This window comes from Helianthus annuus, chromosome 12 (genome assembly GCF_002127325.2).
Source record: "Helianthus annuus cultivar XRQ/B chromosome 12, HanXRQr2.0-SUNRISE, whole genome shotgun sequence".
NCBI classification, from domain to species: Eukaryota; Viridiplantae; Streptophyta; class Magnoliopsida; order Asterales; family Asteraceae; genus Helianthus; species Helianthus annuus.
This window is the reverse complement of record NC_035444.2, coordinates 12,821,786-12,839,983: the sequence shown is the minus strand read 5'-3', so window position 1 is coordinate 12,839,983 and position 18,198 is coordinate 12,821,786. Positions and strand designations below refer to the sequence as shown.

Here is an 18,198-nt window from a genome sequence, read left to right as displayed (position 1 = left end):
AAACATTACTTTGACTTATTGGCTTTTTCAAAAAGCCAGTAAATCAATAAGTTGTTTCAAAAAGCTAAGCCAAACACCCCCTAAAGCTTGAATTGTGTTCCCAGTCAAGGGTTTACGTAGGAGGTGTCTTGTTCATGAAGATGAAGATGTGACATGATGATGAAGATAAAATCTGGTGAAGATGAAAGATGATTTGAGAAAGGGGTATAAACAACGAAATGACAAAATTGCCCTTTATTTGAAAGTTAAAAGACAGCCATGCCTCAGTCAACTTACAGAAAATGTAAGGAAGGACTTGATTAATTTCAGTTGACAACCATAGACTTAAATGATCCTTTTTATCAAATAAGGGTTGTATATGCGAATAGACGTAAACCACATGGACGGAAATTGTAATTTATCAAACCAAAACACCAAGCTTTTTCTTTTTTCCTCTTCTTTCACCACCAGCGCCAATTCACGAACCCCATTCCTTGTGTCTCCGTGCATCTCCCTCACCACCACCGATGGACGGTCCGATGGCCGTAGGCCAAGGCCAGCAGCCTCAACAGCAACAAGAACAACAACAACAACCGGCGAAGGTCGTGGAGCGGCTAAACACTGCCGTACAGCAGCAACTTAACCTAGAATCCGTTAAAACCAGAGCCATCAGTCTCTTCAAAGCCATCTCTCGCATCCTCGAAGATTTCGATCTCCTTGCCCGCACCAATTCCGTCCCTAAATGGTTAATTTTTCCCAATTTACACTTTCACACACACACTGTTGTTGCTATAGTTCTAATTATTAGGTAGAATATGTTAGTTAGGGTTTTGTAGGATAATTATTTTTATGGTACACTAATTGAGTTATGATGTGATATGGATCTGGCAAAGGAGAAGTTGATGAGGTTTATTTGTTGTGTTTGTTAGGCATGATGTGTCGAGTCAGTTTTCGATGGTGAACCTTGAGCTTTATAATATTGTGGAAGATATTAAGAAGGTTTCCAAGGCTTTTGTTGTTCATCCGAAGAATGTTAATGCGGAAAATGCTGCAAGTAAGTATTGAGACCTTAACAGTGTTAAATTTTGAATATGAGAGTATTGGTTTATGTTCTTGAAAGTGCTGCAAGTTAGTGTTGAAACCTCAATATTGAACGTAATAGTAATCATAGTTGTTAATGGCGAATGGCGACATATAGCGATAAGGTACCTATATGCTACATAGCGAATAGCGATAAATAGCGGGCGGCTATTTTATAAATAGCGATACACTAGAAAAAAAATTATATGTATATTATATCAAAATACCCTGGTATATGCTATTTTACATGTATATATAACAAAAACCGAAAAGCCAGCTATTTTATACCCAGAGGCGGAGGCAATTTATAAGGAGGGGTAGCCCAGGCTACCCCTCAACTCCGTCTTCGTAGTGTAAAAATACCCTTCAACTCCGTCTACATCATAGTTGTTAAAAGCCATCGCCTCTTGCACCTAGGCCCAATTTCCTAGCGAGGCGAGGCAATTGCGCCTTAAGTCAAGGCAATTGCGCTTTAATTCTCCAAGTGATGGCTCATGCGCAGGTTCCGGCGAGATTCCTAGATTCTTGAGAGTTTTCGGCCAAATTCTCTAAATTCTTGCAAGATTCTAGCTAGATTTCTACTTTTATCTAACAAAACTACTTTTCTACACTAATAAACTAGCATTTTATAACTTTTGGTACTAAATAGACGATATTAAATATTATATAATAGCTTTAGTTTATTTTATTTGAGGAATAGTATTAAGTTTCTATCATAAAAAAAATATTTTATGTTTTTTTTTGTTGTACGCTTTTTTTTTCTCAGGCCCTCGCTTTTTTTGCGCCTTGCGCCTAGGCCCCAGGCGAGGCCTATGCGCCTTGAGTGCGCTTAACGCTTTTAATAACTATGGTCTACATAGTGTAAAATTTTTATCTTTTTATACAAAGGATACCCCTAATCCCCCAAAAAAATTGGGATACCTCTGAATTTTTTAGCTAGCTCCGCCACTGTTTATAGCTATATTTAATTGCTATTTATATTAAAAAAATAAACCGTCACTATTATCGCTATCTATTGCTACAACCCTAATAGCAAACCTAGACCTATACGCTACGTAGCGCGCTATAGCGATCGCTACGCTCGCTATTGACAACTATGATAGTAATGATTATTACTCTTGAAAATGGTGCAAATAATTGTTGAAACCTTAATAGCCGATAGTGTTAAAACTGAGCATGAAAGTGATGATTATTACTCCTGAAAATGCTGTAAGTTGGTGTTGGAACCTCAATAGCATCAAAATTGATCATGAAAGTATTGATTATTACTCCAGAAAATGCTGCAAATAAGTGTTGAAACCTTAATAGCATCAAAATTTAGCATGAAAGTAATGATATCTACTTTTGAAAATTCTGCAAGCGTTGAAACCTTAATAGCGTCAAACTTGAACATTAAAGTAATGATATATGCTCTTGAAAATGCTGCAAGTAAGTGTTGAAACCTTATCAATCAATCAATCGTACCCAATATAATCCCACCCATATCCCAACTATTGGTAGGGTTTGGGGAGGGTGGATGTAGGCAAGCGTTATCTCTATCCTAGAGGATAGAGTCATAGAGATACTGCTTCCAGTGAGACCCCTAGCTCCAAAATCATATCCATACCAAAGAGTCAAATAAAACATGTATATACATATTACCACATAAAAGTAATGAAGATATTCTTACTAAGCTACCAAACACGGGAGATAGTGAAGACATATAATAGGATCAGATAACACATGAAATAGATGCACATGCAAGTTATAGTATTCACAGACCACTGGAAAAAAAAGGCTACAGTCCTAAATCTATAAACTAATACAAAACCGTAACCTCCTCCCAAAAGTCCTTAACTCTACTCCTACGTCTCCATGAACTCATATCCTCAACCATGTCCTCAGAAAGGTGCAAGTCTAACAAATCCTGCCTAATTCGCTCCTCCTAAGTCAATTTCGGTCTGCCTTTACTCCTCTTCCCCTCAATATTGAGAGTTTCCACGGTTCTGACCGTTAGAATCAAAATTGAACATTAAATAATGATTTATGCTAGTGAAAATGCTGCAAGTAAGTGCTGGAACCTGAATAGCATCGAAGTTGAACATGAAGGGAATGATTTATTCTCTTGACAATGCTGCAAGTATGTGTTGAAACCTTAATAAAATCAAAATCTAACATATAAGTAATGATTTCGACTCTTGAAATGCTGTAAGTGTTGAAATCTCAATAGCATAAAAAGTGAAGATGAAAGTAATAAATTCTACTCCCATGTTGTAGTTTTGCCTGTTATGATTTCATCAAAGTTATTGCCGGAGATAGAAGCAGATGACAACGCCAAGCGAGAGCAGCTACTATACGGTATGCAGAATCTGTCCATACCCGCACAGATTGAAAAGTTAAAGGTAATATGTATCGTATCACTGCACAATTGTGATTATCTTTATATTTTCATATAACCTTACATATCCGCAATTACACCATCTGCAGGCTAGAATTGACATGATTGGAGCAGCCTGTGAAAGTGCTGAAAAGGTCATCGCTGATACTCGGAAAACCTATTTTGGCACTCGACAGGGGCCCACTAATATCCTGACTTTAGATAAGGCTCAAGCTGCAAAGATTCAGGAACAAGGAAATATACTAAGACATGCTGTTAATCATGGTCAAGGTGTTTTTCTAAAGTGCTACTTATAGTTTTCTTCATATATTATTTTCTTTGGTGTTGTTATGTGAGATATTACTTTATTAGGCTCATATGTTATTACTTTTTTTAGGTTTACGTATACCCATGGATCAAAGGCAGATCACATCAGCACTTCCAGCTCATCTAGCAGATGTTCTTCCAGTTGGTGACAACACACAGACCGTTTCCGAGTCATCTGGTGGTACGTGCTTAAATAAAAAAAACGTAGAAATCTACAGTAACCATTGGATATCCGTCCATATGATAATTTATCGGTTTTTTCTTTTATTATTTTTTATAGGTATGTACATGAAGAATACACCTCCGGTGTCTTCAAACAATGTAAACAACCAAGGAGCATTGATGCAGGTTAGATAATCATGTTTTAATAATTCATGGTCATGATGGTGTAGTACATAATCATGATAAGTAGTAGGTTATACCCGCGCTACGCGGCGGCGGTACCGACGTTCGGTCAGTATCAGTCCGGTTCATTTTGTCACCTGTACAATACCGGTTGAAACTAAAAAAAATACGTTACCCCTGCGTTACGCGGCGACGGTAAACTTAAAAACACGTTACACCCGCGCTATGCAGTAGCGGTTCTGACGTTTGGTCGGTGTCGGTCCGATTCGTTTCGTTACGTGTATCGCACTCAAGGCGCATAGGCCTCGCCTAGGGCCTAGGTGCAAGTCGGAAAAAAGCGAGGGCCTGAGGAAAAAATGCACCATGAAAAGAAATAAAAAATATATTATGTATTAGAAAATTAATAATATTATACAAATAAAATAAACAAAACCTATTATATAACATTTAATATCATCTATTTAGTAAAAAAAGTTCTAAAATATTAATGTATTGGTGTAGAAAAATAGTTTTCCTTAGATAAAAGAGAATTTGGCCTGAAACCCTCTGGAATCTAGGAATCGCGCCGGAATCTACGTCTGAATCATCGCCTGGAGAATTAAAGCGCAATTGCCTCGACTTAAAGCGCAATTGCCTCGCCTGAAAAGGGGCTAGGCACATGAGGCGATCGCTTTTAACAACTATGACGTGTATAATTCCGGTTGAAACTTAAAAAGAACATGTCACACCAGTGTTACGCGGCGGCGGTACCGTTCCATTATCTGTACAATACCAGTTGGAACTTAAAAAAAACCCGTTACCCCCACGCTACGCGGTGGTGGTACCGTTTCGTGATCTGTACAATACCGGTTGAAACATAAAAAACGTTACACCCGCGCTACACGGTGGCGGTACCAACGTCCGGTTGGTGTCGGTCCAGTTCGTTTCATTACGTGTACAATACTGGTTGAAACACCAAAAAAAAAAAAACACAAAATAGTTACATACCGCGTTACGCGGCGGCGGTACGGTTTCATTACCTGTATAATACCGGTTAAAAGTTATAAAAACACGTTACACCCGCGTTATGCGACTGCGGTACTGAGGTTTGGTCGGCGTCGGTCCGATTCGTTACGTGTACGATACCGTTTGGAACTTAAAAATAACACAAAAGAAAATACCAAAAAAAAAAAAAGAAAAGAAAAGAGAAACAATAAAAAGACAAATAAAAACACTATTCATTGGGATGTTGGAAATTAATATATAGGGTTCTGGTTCCCAACTAATGGGAAGAGCAGCGGCTTCTCCTGGCGGCACTGGGACATCATCGTTCGATAACACAACCGCATCACCGCTGCCATATGCGAACTCACCTAGATCTGCTGCGAACATGATGAACACACCGTCACCACAACAACAAACTCAGCAACAACACCAGCAGCAACAGCAACAACAACGGCAGAAGTTTATGCAGCAGTTACCACAGCATCAGCAGCAAATGCTCGCTCAGCAGCTGAGGCAATCTCCGATGACTGGATTAGGGCAGGTATGGTGGTCATAAGATTGAATTTAATTGCCGTTTTGATGACATTAATATATTGATAATTTGACATGTGCAGAACCAATTGTCACAGCTACATGATTTACAGGGTCAGGCTCAAAATAAGTATCAGGTGATAAATCATGTCATTGGATTGATATTTATAATTGCGTTTATACGTTCATGTACACCGTTTCTTGTGTATCCCACAACCACGTAAGTGAACTGGTTATTAAAGTTATTCTATGAATTGTAACATAGGAGTTACATTAGAGGTGCAAGTCGGGCGGGTCAGCGGGTTGGGTAACGTGTGAAAATGGTTTTGGGTTGAAACGGGTCATTTTTCCGTATGGGTTGAAATGAATTATCTTTGGTACATGTTTAAATGGGCCAGGTCGTTTTGGATAACATGTGCAAAAAATGGGTTCGGGCTAAAACAAATTTTACAGTATGGGTTGAAAAGTCAGTTTTAGTATGGGTCTAACGGGCTAGGTTGGTACAAATTCAAATTGCTTTACGTTTCGACTTTCGACGTATTTTTTTTTTCAAACATGAGTCATGTGAAATATAATACGTTTTCATTAAACGGGATAAATTCGAGTTACTTTACGTGTCATGTCAAATATAATACGTTTTGGTGCTTATTTTTATTGACGTTTTCGGTTAGTCTACGTTTTCACGTTTATGTACGTGTTTGTATAAATTCAAGTTGGTTTATGTTTCGACGTAATGACATTTTGACCCCCTCGAGTTTTACGTGCCTATTTTTATGTACGTGTCGGTATAAATTCAAGTTCGTTTACGTTTTGACGTATTTTTTTTCCGAAAATGAGTCATGTCGAATATAATACGTTTTTTTGCTTATTTTTATGGACGTTTTCAATTGGTCTACGTTTGATTGATAAGCAATTACAAAGAAATTCAATACGCTCATATCACGTTAAAAAACCGACCCCGCAACGCGGGGAATCAATTCTAGTTGGTCAAAATTGCCACCTCTAGTTGGGGATCCCGTTTTATGTGTTAAGTCTCTAGTCTAGTAAGCAGGATTAATACAACATATACGGATTCGTGTATTTATACAGCACTTAGATGTTTATATGGTACCTTTTTATTTTGTTTTGTGTAATTATTGTTATTCTGTGTTGTCAGTTACATAGTCAAAGTCAAATGCAATATTCCCAGTCATTGGGGGGCCAGCAATTCCAGGGGAGACAGTTACCGTCTGGGGGTATCCAGCATGGCATTTCACAAAGTCAACTTAATCAAGGAAATCAGTTAAATCGTCATTTAAACCAAATGTCGGGCACCGCCAACAGTGCATTGTTTAATGCTGCACAGGCTACACCAAATAACCAGATGGTCAGTTAATAGTTATAGTTTCACATTTATTATATTAAATAATCTTTTGTTTTTCAATATGGTGTTTGAGGATTGTTTTTGCTGACTTTTTATGGATATTGTTTGTTAATATAATTTTTACTGTTGGTCATTGTTAGATGTCAAATATGTCGGCCATGATGACTTCACAACCGCATGTGGCTCGAATGCAGGTTAGCGTTTTGTCTGTTTAAGGTGGTGTTTAGTATGTTGGAATTAGAGAATCAAAAGAATGGCCCTTCCATTGGAATTAGGGCTGCAAATGAATTTAACGTTCAGCGAATAGTTCGTGAACCATTCGGCGGGAAGTTCGTTTGTGTTTGTTCGTTTAATAAATGAACGGACATGAACATGGGCCGCGTTCGTTCGTTTATATCCGTAAACGTTCGGTGAAGGGTTCGTATATGTTCGTTTGGTTTTGATAGTTCATTGGGGTTTTAATTTTTTATATTCTATATTCTATATTTAAATACTTCAAAATTCCCACTAATAAAATATTTAATATATATTAGTGTATTGTATTTTATTTAAATTATTTAATAAAAATATTAGGTTAGTATACTATGGGTGGATCTACATAATATTTTTATGAAAGATACCGATTTTATTCAAAATCTATTACATGTTCCTTTTTGTTGTGTTCATTTGTGCTCATTTATGTTCATGAACGTTCGTTACCAAAACTTAACGGACACGAACACGTTCATTTCCTTAATGAATGAACACGATCATAAAGTCTCGTTCTGTAAGTGTTCATGAACACATAATTTCCTTAACGAACGAACACGAACAAGGCCCTGTTTGTGTTCGTTTGGTTCGTTTGCAGCCCTAATTGGAACTCTAACAAGATATCAATCCGTGTTCGAGTTTGGATGGGTGTTTAACATGTATTTTGTGTTTTGTAATGTATTTTTCTTTTCATGTGATCAGCAGTATGGATTATCCGGTGCCAACCACAATCTTGGTTCCCAAAGTCTGAATGATCAAGGTTAGGCTTGAACCGTTCTTTCAAACTCACTTATATTTACCGTCAATGGCTAACCATGCCGTGGTTTTGGTTGACAGTGTTCAACATGGGTGCAGCCAATCCCAATACCATGATGCCTATGCAACAGCAACAGCAACAGCATGGGTCGCAAGGCGCGTTTGGGAACATGCAACAAAACACACAGAATCTACAACCTGGTATGGTACCCATGCAGAACCAACAACAGAATCACACCAACTTTCAACAACATAGACAAAATCAATAGCGGTCCTATGTTAGCTGCAAACTGTTGACAGTTTTATCTAAGGTTTTCATGGTTTGCAAATGTGTGTGGAATTCTACTTCTTACTCGAGTTATCAGATATATAGCCAGTCAATTTATAAAGTTATAAACATATGTATGGCAGTCTAGTAAAAGGGGGAAAATGAGTACAGGTACCGAATATAACTGGTACGGTATTGGTATCTACCTGTAAATTAACCAAAATTCCGGTACCTTACCGGCACCGAAAAATGCAAAAAATGGGTACCGGTACCGAAAAATGGAAAAAAATGGAAAAAAATGGGTACCGGTACTGAAAATAACCGATACAGTACGGTACCGGTACCTGATACCAAATGCTCATCCCTATTTTCAAACCTTGGTGATATAAATCGGGGTATCAGACGGATAGAAAGTTTGAAGAACTAAACGCAACGGGTATCAACGGTAGAACGAGATACAAAATCACTACGCATTCAAAACTGTTGGGCACCCTAATGCGAGTTTAGGATCCATAAACACCACATAGACATGTGATTTGGTTCCAAAGAACCCTATCCAAGTTGCCAAATGGGTCACTCACAATAGAACTTTAATCAATGTTTTCAGAACCGGACCAGACGTCGAACCGGTCTACTTACCACCGGTTCAATGGTTCGACTGGTCCAACCGGTCGGACCCCGACCGGACGTAAGAACCGGAAGGTGTCGTAAATATTATAAAATTAAATAGGTCAAACACTCCTAAAAACCGGTTCAACCGGTCCGGATCTAAAAACACTGACTTTAATCATAAAACACCACCCTTCATTAACATTTAAATTGTTTACATATAGAGTTGCACCTACATCTAGGGAAAACAAACAAACTAGACTACTAGAGTTGCACCTATGAAGCAAGAAAAACAACTAGACAATGCACGTTTCCTTCAACATTCCTTATGTGGCTCCATCTGATCCAACTTAGTCTCACCATGTCTAATTTGGTAATTTGATTTAACATCATCCAAAGTTTCCAAATAAAGGAAGATTGTTTGAAGTTAATTATCAATGTGTTAGTTTAACTATAAAGTCATAATATTTAACCAATAAACCCTTATAAGTTGATAGGATTATAACTTATTGATAATTGTACTGTAGTCCCTCCATGACAACATTTTAATGGATAATCTTGCTCTCATGAAGGCCTATTCACTAAGACGGTATTTGTTTTTCTAAAAACGTGCACAGACCACACGCAGACATTGCCATCTGCAGACTGTTTGTTTTTCAGAAGACGTTTTATTAAAAAACGTTTGCGCGAGCTCTTCTTGGTGCAGAGTTAGCCCAACCACTTTTAAGATCTTCTAAGGTCTGCAAGGGTTAAACACCACCACCCACCAACGTCCGTACACAACCACCAGTTTATTTTAGAAATCTACACACGTCAAAAACAAACAACTTTCTTATTGCAAACTGCAAAGGTTCAGTTCACATCTTTTACAAATGTCTACAAATGTGGTCTGCAGACTGCAGACATTTTACCTCTTAAAAAACAAACTGCACCTAATACCTAATGTCCTACTATAATTTATTACACTTGCATAATGTTCTATTGCCTAAACGGGAGAGGAATAAGAAAGAACACAATTTACACTAAGGTGTTGTTTGTTTTTTCAGAGGTAAAACGTCTGCAGTCTGCGGACCACATCTGCAAACATCTGTAGCAGAAGAGGTGGACCAAACCTTTGCAGTTTGTAAGAAGAAGACTATTTGTTTTAACATCTGTAGCAGAAGAGGTAGACCAAATCTCCATCATTACTTGGACTGTTAGAAAGGAGGATATCTTGGAGAGCAAATTATGGGTCAACAAGAATCCTCCCTATTCTTGGCATCCGTAAATCAGGCAACCAATAATTGTGAATCATCTTTATTGTATTTCCTTTTTTATAAGATCTTGTAAAGCCTATAAATAAAGGCTTGGTTTTATGTTTTGTATGCAAGAAATAAATCAATACAATGAAGTCCCTTTTTGATTATCTCTGATTATCATTCACAACATGGTATCAGAGCAGTGTTGATTCTTGAACACTTTGCTCATCATCAATCCAACCTCAAACCCAAAACAAAACAAAACAAAACAAAACCAAAAAATCAAAGTTCCAAAAATCCAACCCTGTTCAATCCATCAAACAACCCCAAACCTTAAACAACAACAGTCGCCGCCGCCGCACAAACCCTAAAAGTTCCCACCAACTGTTCCGGCGAACCACCATCGATCGGAACAGTTCTGCCGCCGCACAAACCCTAAAATTGTCGATCATTGGAGTGTGTGTAGATCTGATTCAGAAAAGCCGGATCTGTTTCGTTGCCATCTGTTTCGCCGTTTTTTTTGTTGCCTCTCTAGATTGTTGCTTATTAATAATAAAGGGGGAATCTTGAAGAAAAGGGAGGGAACCCCACTGAGTTGATGGCAGCAAGGTAAAAAAAAAAAAAAAAAAAAGAGGGAAAAGAGAGATATTGAAGGGAATTGTTTTTTGATAACAGTCACGAAAAAGTCAAAAAGATATAGACGGTTGGTTGGTGGAGTTCGAACAAGAAAAAACAAAAAAAAGGGAAAGACAGTTGAAGCCAAGAAGCCTCATATGGATCAATCGGCACTTGAGATGTTGACAGGATGCTATGGGTTCCTATAAAGGCAAAGGGCTCCTTTTTGGAAAAAAGAAAATATTAAAAAAAGAAAAGAAAAAAAACAAGTAATGTTTCCGCTAAAAAAAAAAAAATCAAAGTTTAAAAAAAATCAAAGCTCAAAATTAAAAAAATAAAAAAAACCAAAGCTCAAAAATCAAAACCAAACCAAACCAAAACCAAATCAAAACCCAAATCAAAACCAAATGCCAAGACCCAAATGGCCAAGTTGATTTTTTTTTCAACTTGAGGGGAAACCAAAACCCAAAACAGGCTGCCATGTCGAAAGGCGGTAGCTCAAATCAAACCAAAGTTACCATGTCGAAAGACGGTAACTCAAATCAAGCCAAAAGTTACCATGTCTAAAGGCGGTAACTCAAATCAAGCCAAACTACCATGTCAAGGAGACGGTAGCCAAACCAAAAACCAAACATAATCAAAACCCAAAATCAAAACCAATCCAAGTTGAATCGTGGCAATCCCACAATTCAACTTGAGGGGGAGTGTTAGAAAGGAGGATATCTTGGAGAGCAAATTATGGGTCAACAAGAATCCTCCCTATTCTTGGCATCCGTAAATCAGGCAACCAATAATTGTGAATCATCTTTATTGTATTTCCTTTTTTATAAGATCTTGTAAAGCCTATAAATAAAGGCTTGGTTTTATGTTTTGTATGCAAGAAATAAATCAATACAATGAAGTCCCTTTTTAATTATCTCTGATTATCATTCACAACATGGACATCAAAGGAGATTAGAAACAACTCTCATGTGGCATCATCGAAAAAGCAAATCGAATCTGCCAATTAATAAGTTCTTAAATGTTGTTTTATTTTGAAAAATTTCAACATACCATACTCGGGATAATTCCTAAAGTAACATTTTTCAAACGTGTGGAGTTCTTATTCAGCTATTCCTACTAGTACACATTTATTTCCCTATATACATTTTATAATTCTTTTAGTATACATATATTATTTTTAAGGTTAAAACCTTTGGGTGACGACGATACACGATTAATAACATGCTTATTTCTATTGTCATTTCAATGTGATTTTTTTTACGGTTGATGCCGGTGTACGATCATGATTTGTTCAAATTATAACGTACTTTTGCGTCGTTACGTTTCGATGTTCAAAGCCGAGCCGCAGCTACAACGAACCAAACACATGTAGATATTGTTTTTGTTAATGTTACGACTTTTTTTTATTTATCCTTTGTCATAGTGTGCAATATTGATCGAACTTTCACCGCGTCCCCACCGTAACGCTATTTAGATTAAAGTCTTCATGGTCTATATTAACCCTTTTATTCATCCTATTATAGTTAAAACTAATTTTTAACTCTAAACGTATTTGCTTAACAGTGTTGCTTGCTTATTTATCTTGTCGTTCAGATTAAAGCCTAAATGGACTAATAATAATCCATCGATATACCACATAACATGTACATTCCCGACAACATCTTCCTACGACCCCGCCGTTAAGCGCATACTCAAATACTAGTTAGGTAACAATGAACCAACGACTAGAGTAGTGATCGTAACATTTTCGTTAAAATTTAATAAAAAAAGAAAATGTGTAAACAGTTAGTGCCACGTAAAGAGTGTGCTTTAACTAAACAACACTTTTCATTAGAGGACACGGGGTGGTCCGTTATACCACCCCACAACGCGTTGAACTATCACGGGAACACCGCCGCCACCGATTCTATCACACGTTGAACTATCACGGCGTTGAACCGAGCACGCGTTATGAATTTGAAAATTTCGACCGTTGAACATTTTTTGACCGTTTTAAAACGGTAAACAATCAATTAAAAAAAATTATCTATTTTATCTATTTATATATCTACATTTTAACCATTTTACACACACCAATCTACATATTTTATACCAATTTAAACCCATTTCACACAATTTTTATATCTTTCTCAAATGGAATTCCCTACGGATTCGACGTTTCCGATGTCTAGCGATACCGATTCCGAGTCGTCTTCCGACAACGACACGCTAAACTATTTTGTGTCGGTGTATAACGAGCTTGATGTCGAGTCTTTCTCAAATGTTAAATTGAAGTAGTATGTTTTAAATTTAATGAAATTTTTAATTTTAGTGTTTTATTGTTAATTTCTAATTTAAAATAAAAAATTAGTGAAATTTATAATTTTAAAATGAAAATTAAAAAAAAATTGGGAGTGATAGAATTCCATCACTAGTGATTCCACCTCTCCTACATTTCTATCACTAGTGATGGAAATTTGGTTGATGACATGGCATGATTTTATTAGACAGTGAAAGTGATAGATTCTATCACCAGTGAACCACCTCTCATCCCCTTAAATGTATTGGTTTAACTAAAAAAGATGGATGACTTGGCAACACATGATTGGCTAAAGAAATTGTTTTTACTCTCTTACCTCTAGCTACTCTTCCATCACACCGTTAAAGCCTTGGCCGAGACCTCCTTGATGCGGGGTTTGATGTTGACTCTCAGTGACGTGGTGGGATAACACCTACTACAACCGGTCCAAAAGTGGTAGAAAGACCAAGACCCCGGAGTAAAAAAAAAAAATCATATTCATTAGTCATCAATAAAACAACGACTAACGGGAAAGCAGTGACCGTAACGTTTTCCGTTAAATGAGAAAAAAAGACCCAGGAGTCACACTCACATGATTATATTGGAGAAGACTTGCAAGTCATTCAACTGGAGTACACAATAAATATATCTCATCTTCTTCATCTCCCTCAAAACACACACACACAAACACACAGTCACCATTGTAGGTGAAATAATGGTTACAGCAAAAGCAGAGTCGATGAAGAAGAAGAAGGAAGAGATGGTTCATTCTCCAATTCTCACATACTTGTCTGTCATCACTCTTCTCTCCACCTGTCCTCCTTTTGTCATCCTCCTGTAAGTAACCTCTCTTTCATTCACTTTTCTCTTACTGATTTACTATGTATTCAATATATATGAATACAAAAGCACACTATATAGCACGTGTTCGTCCCGTTCGCTTTCGATACCTTTGGCGCTCTCGCCCCTGATGCTGCTGATGCTGTGCGGTTCCTCAAGCAGAAGTAGTAACACTGCGCATGTTAAGGGACAAAATTTTGTGTTTAGCATGCTAGGGTTTGCTATTCAGGAGGGGTAGCAACGCAACTTGTTGCTCGTCTAACTGCCATTAGTCTATAATCGTCTCTGATTTAAATTATAATATTATTTATTTAAATACATGAATTTTTCATTTAAAAAAAAAACACACTATAGCTATACCGTGTGATCCATTTGGATCTTGTCTTGTTATGGCCTCATGAGAGCATGCATTATACATCTTTGACTTTTGAGTGATAATATCCCCATGTTAGTTATGATTCTGACGTTGATTAGGGCAAAACTGTTACAAGTTGGATCTCCTACCTTAAAAAGCTTACATTAAAACCATGTGATCATAGTAAATTAGACCATTTATTTGTGGTTGCAGATGGTATACAATGGTACACCAAGATGGTTCTATACTAAACACATTCAATTATCTAAAGGAGCATGGCGTTGTTGAGGGGTTTGTTAACATATGGCCTAGACCTACCGCTGTTGCATGGAAGATCATTGCTTGTTATGCACTTTTCGAAGCTGCACTCCAGCTCTGGTTACCTGGGAAAACAGTTGAGGGCCCGATATCTCCCACTGGCAATAAGCCCGTCTATAAGGTATCAAACACTATCATGAGCATCTGTGTTAACAATAATAAGAGTAAAGTACACGAATGGTCCTGTGGTTAACCAAAATTTTTGGATCTGGTCTCTAGCTTTCTAAAAGTACACCGCGTTTAGTCCCCAACTTTTGCCAAAAGTACATGGGGTTTGCACTTTGTAACGCGTTTAGTCCCCAACTTTTGCCAAAAGTACATGGATGGTCCCTATGGTTTGCACTTTGTAACGCATTTGGCCCCTAACATGGAAATGTTAAAACCTTTAGATTTGTTAGCTGGGGACTAAATAATCTGTGTACTTTTGAAAAGCTAGTGACCAAATCCAAAATTTGGTTAATCACACGGACCATCCCTCTACTTTACTCTTATAATAATAATAATAATGCATAATTGGTGTTTATGTTCTTGTTGCAGGCTAATGGCGTGTTAGCGTATGTGGTGACACTGGTTACATATATTAGCCTTTGGTGGTAAGGACCAAGGATAATAGCCTCTTATTTATAGTGTCTAAATCTTCACAATAATATGTTGTCGTTACGTAAGTTCATGTCGGGATGTTTTGACTCTCGAGCTTTGTTCTTGTTAAAATTCTAGGTTTGGGATATTTAATCCATCGGTTGTTTATGATCATTTGGGAGAAATATATTCAGCACTCATTTTCGGAAGTTTAGTGTTTTGTGTATTCTTATACATAAAGGTGAAGATCAAAATGATGTAACATATCATACTATAATATTATTCACGGAGTTAATTGCCCGGATGGTCCCTGTGGTTTCACGTTTTTTCACGTTTAGTCCCCACCTTTTGAAAATAGCAGGTATGCTCCCTATGGTTTGTTATTTTGTTACTCGAATAGTCCCCTGAGTAGATGTCAATTAGTTTGGAAGGTATGCTCCCTATGGTTTGTCATTTTGTTACTCGGATAGTCCCCTGAGTAAATGTCAGGGGACTATCCGAGTAACAAAATGACAAACCACAGGGAGTATACCTGCTATTTCTGAAAGGTGGGGACTAAACGTGAAAAAACGTAAAACCACAGGGACCATCTGAGCAATTAACTCTTATTCACGCTTATGACGATTTTATGCTGATATACATACAGGGGCATGTGGCACCTTCTTCCACTGATTCTGGTTCATCAGGAAACATAATATTCGATTTCTATTGGGTGAGAATCTCTGAACTTTTTGTTTTTTATTTTGATTTGGACAATACGGACCGTAATTATCGGTTCTTACATTATATGTTTGTTGGTATCATAGGGCATGGAACTGTATCCTCGAATTGGCAAGAACTTTGATATCAAAGTTTTCACAAACTGTAGATTTGGGATGATGTCATGGGCTGTTCTTGCTGTCACCTATTGCATAAAGCAGGTAAGCAGCCCAAAAACATTAATATCAGTTTCTTGGATATTATTACATGCGTAAATTTCTGAAACGGGTCGATAAGCTTGCAATGTGTAATCCAGTATGAAACAAACGGCAAAGTAGCAGACTCCATGCTTGTAAATACCGTGTTGATGTTGGTTTACGTTACAAAATTCTTTTGGTGGGAAGCTGGGTACTGGAACACAATGGATATTGCACATGATCGAGGTATGTACGTTAGTACGTAAGTATTTCGCTGTCATGTTTTTTCATCATATTCTTACAATATATATATTGATTACATTGGCAGCTGGTTTTTATATCTGTTGGGGATGTTTGGTTTGGGTTCCTTCTATATATACTTCCCCTGGCATGTACCTCGTCAACCATCCTGTTAATCTCGGACCGCAGGTGATTTTTTTATAAACGAAAATTTAAAAAAAAAATATTTTTTATACAAATAAAGGTGTAGAAACTAGAAACTGAGATTATTGGGTACAGCTGGCAGTATCCATCCTAATAGCAGGCATTCTGTGCATATACATCAATTATGACTGTGACCGACAACGGCAAGAATTCCGTAGAACAAATGGGAAGTCACTGGTTTGGGGGAAAGCTCCAAGCAAGGTAATTTCTTTTTATTTTTTATTAACTCTTTTATTGTTTTTGTGTTACGGATTTCGTATAATAGTAATACTAAGATATAAATATTTGATATTTAGATAGTTGCCTCATACACTACCACCAAAGGGGAGACTAAGACCAGCCTTCTCCTGACTTCAGGGTGGTGAGTAGCTAGTTAGCTACATCCGATTTCGTTCCCGTTCCTATTTCTATTTCCATTCATTTTATGATGATGTTAGGTGGGGTCTTTCTCGCCATTTCCACTATGTACCTGAAATTATGGCGGCGTTTTTCTGGACGGTACCTGCTCTTTTTGATAATGTAAGTTACAGGAACATGTTTATTGATGTTGTGCAGTGGTAAGCGTTGAGTCCCTATAGCCATGGGCGAAGCTTTTAAGGGGCGGGAGGGGGCGGCCGACCCCCCGAACTTTTCGCTCAGTAGTGGAGAGTATGTAGTTTTTGTATAGAAATTTTTGGGTATTACGTTTTCGACCCCCCGGTATTAGGTTCGGTGACTTCCGTCCCCCCGGTCGGAAATCTCAAGCTTCGCCGGCTATAGCTAAGGTTATAGGTTTGAATACAACTTTCACACGTTTTTAGGCCACCTGCCTAGTGCAAGATGTGTATTACGTGACCCATTGGTGGGGTCCCGTGAGCAGTAACGGGTTCTCACAAATAATATAGAAATAAATGGATGATTCGGCTTTTATTCACTTGAAAGTATGTTATTTTGCAGTTTCTTCCGTACTTCTATGTCGTGTTCCTTACAATCCTACTGTTTGATCGAGCTAAAAGAGACGATGACAGATGTCGTTCAAAGTAAGCATCCGATTTTATCATGGGAACCTTTTGGAAATAAGAATATATAATATTTACTCATGACGGGTTGGTTTGCGTGCGTGTAGGTACGGAAAATACTGGAAGACGTATTGCGCCAAGGTTCCATATAGGATCATACCGGGGATTTACTAAGATGGAGTTGTGTTGTTGGCATGTTTTTGTAATAGTATGACTTTAGATCTTGTATTAGCATGTTTATTTAAACCTCTTTAAATAATGAAATATAAGTAGTTTAAACATAAATTCAAATAGATCCGTTTAAACGAACCACCCTGATTATAATCTATAATATGTTTGACAATATATTTTAAGAGTGATCATCTAATATAAAAAAATAGTATGTAACAAACCGTCCAAACAAATAAAAAATGTTTCTTAAAAAACATAAAATTTGTTTTACACAATCCAAACAGAATGGTGTCTCAAGCTTCTTGCTGTTCAAAGCATAGTTGTTTCCAATAAATTTGGAGTCACTATTCCCCTAATAGAATGGTGTCTCAAGCTTCTTGCTGTTCAAAGCATGTAACAAGGCCCTTTTCACTTAAGAAAATAGCTTTTAATCCTATGATTCTTATATCATCTATGCATTTATGTATAATTACACCACAAACCTCACCGTCAGCAATCCCAAAACCCAAATTACCTATATATAATTTCTTTTTTTAGAATTTGGCGACTATAGGGAAGCCGACCCCTACGAAGTGAGTACTGCCAGTACAACGGGTTAAATACTTTTGACTATGTT

The 18,198-nt window shown here is 37.4% G+C and overlaps 2 protein-coding genes across 3 annotated transcripts; both read left to right on the top strand.

Annotated features, from left to right (window-relative positions):
* The first annotated feature begins 423 nt into the window (after positions 1 to 423).
* Positions 424 to 8,385, top strand: LOC110894123 (mediator of RNA polymerase II transcription subunit 8). Of its 2 annotated transcripts, none has more exons than XM_022141303.2 (12): positions 424 to 724; positions 909 to 1,033; positions 3,316 to 3,440; positions 3,526 to 3,706; positions 3,813 to 3,923; positions 4,023 to 4,090; positions 5,334 to 5,612; positions 5,686 to 5,739; positions 6,759 to 6,968; positions 7,106 to 7,159; positions 7,917 to 7,974; positions 8,052 to 8,385. In XM_022141303.2, the coding sequence occupies exons 1-12, from the start codon at positions 507 to 509 to the stop codon at positions 8,237 to 8,239; spliced, it is 1,671 nt and encodes a 556-aa protein (XP_021996995.1). In that variant the 5' UTR covers positions 424 to 506; the 3' UTR covers positions 8,240 to 8,385. The 2 variants fall into 2 exon arrangements, with proteins under 2 accessions (XP_021996995.1, XP_021996996.1); XM_022141304.2 differs by having other exon boundaries at positions 426 to 724; positions 7,920 to 7,974.
* Positions 8,386 to 13,614: 5,229 nt separating this feature from the next.
* Positions 13,615 to 17,696, top strand: LOC110894124 (7-dehydrocholesterol reductase). Its single transcript, XM_022141306.2, has 13 exons — positions 13,615 to 13,818; positions 14,390 to 14,615; positions 15,032 to 15,087; positions 15,212 to 15,314; positions 15,720 to 15,785; positions 15,880 to 15,993; positions 16,089 to 16,215; positions 16,298 to 16,398; positions 16,489 to 16,614; positions 16,710 to 16,774; positions 16,851 to 16,932; positions 17,350 to 17,432; positions 17,519 to 17,696. Exons 1-13 carry the CDS (start codon positions 13,697 to 13,699, stop codon positions 17,583 to 17,585), a joined length of 1,338 nt encoding a protein of 445 aa, XP_021996998.1. The 5' UTR covers positions 13,615 to 13,696; the 3' UTR covers positions 17,586 to 17,696.
* Positions 17,697 to 18,198: the final 502 nt, after the last annotated feature.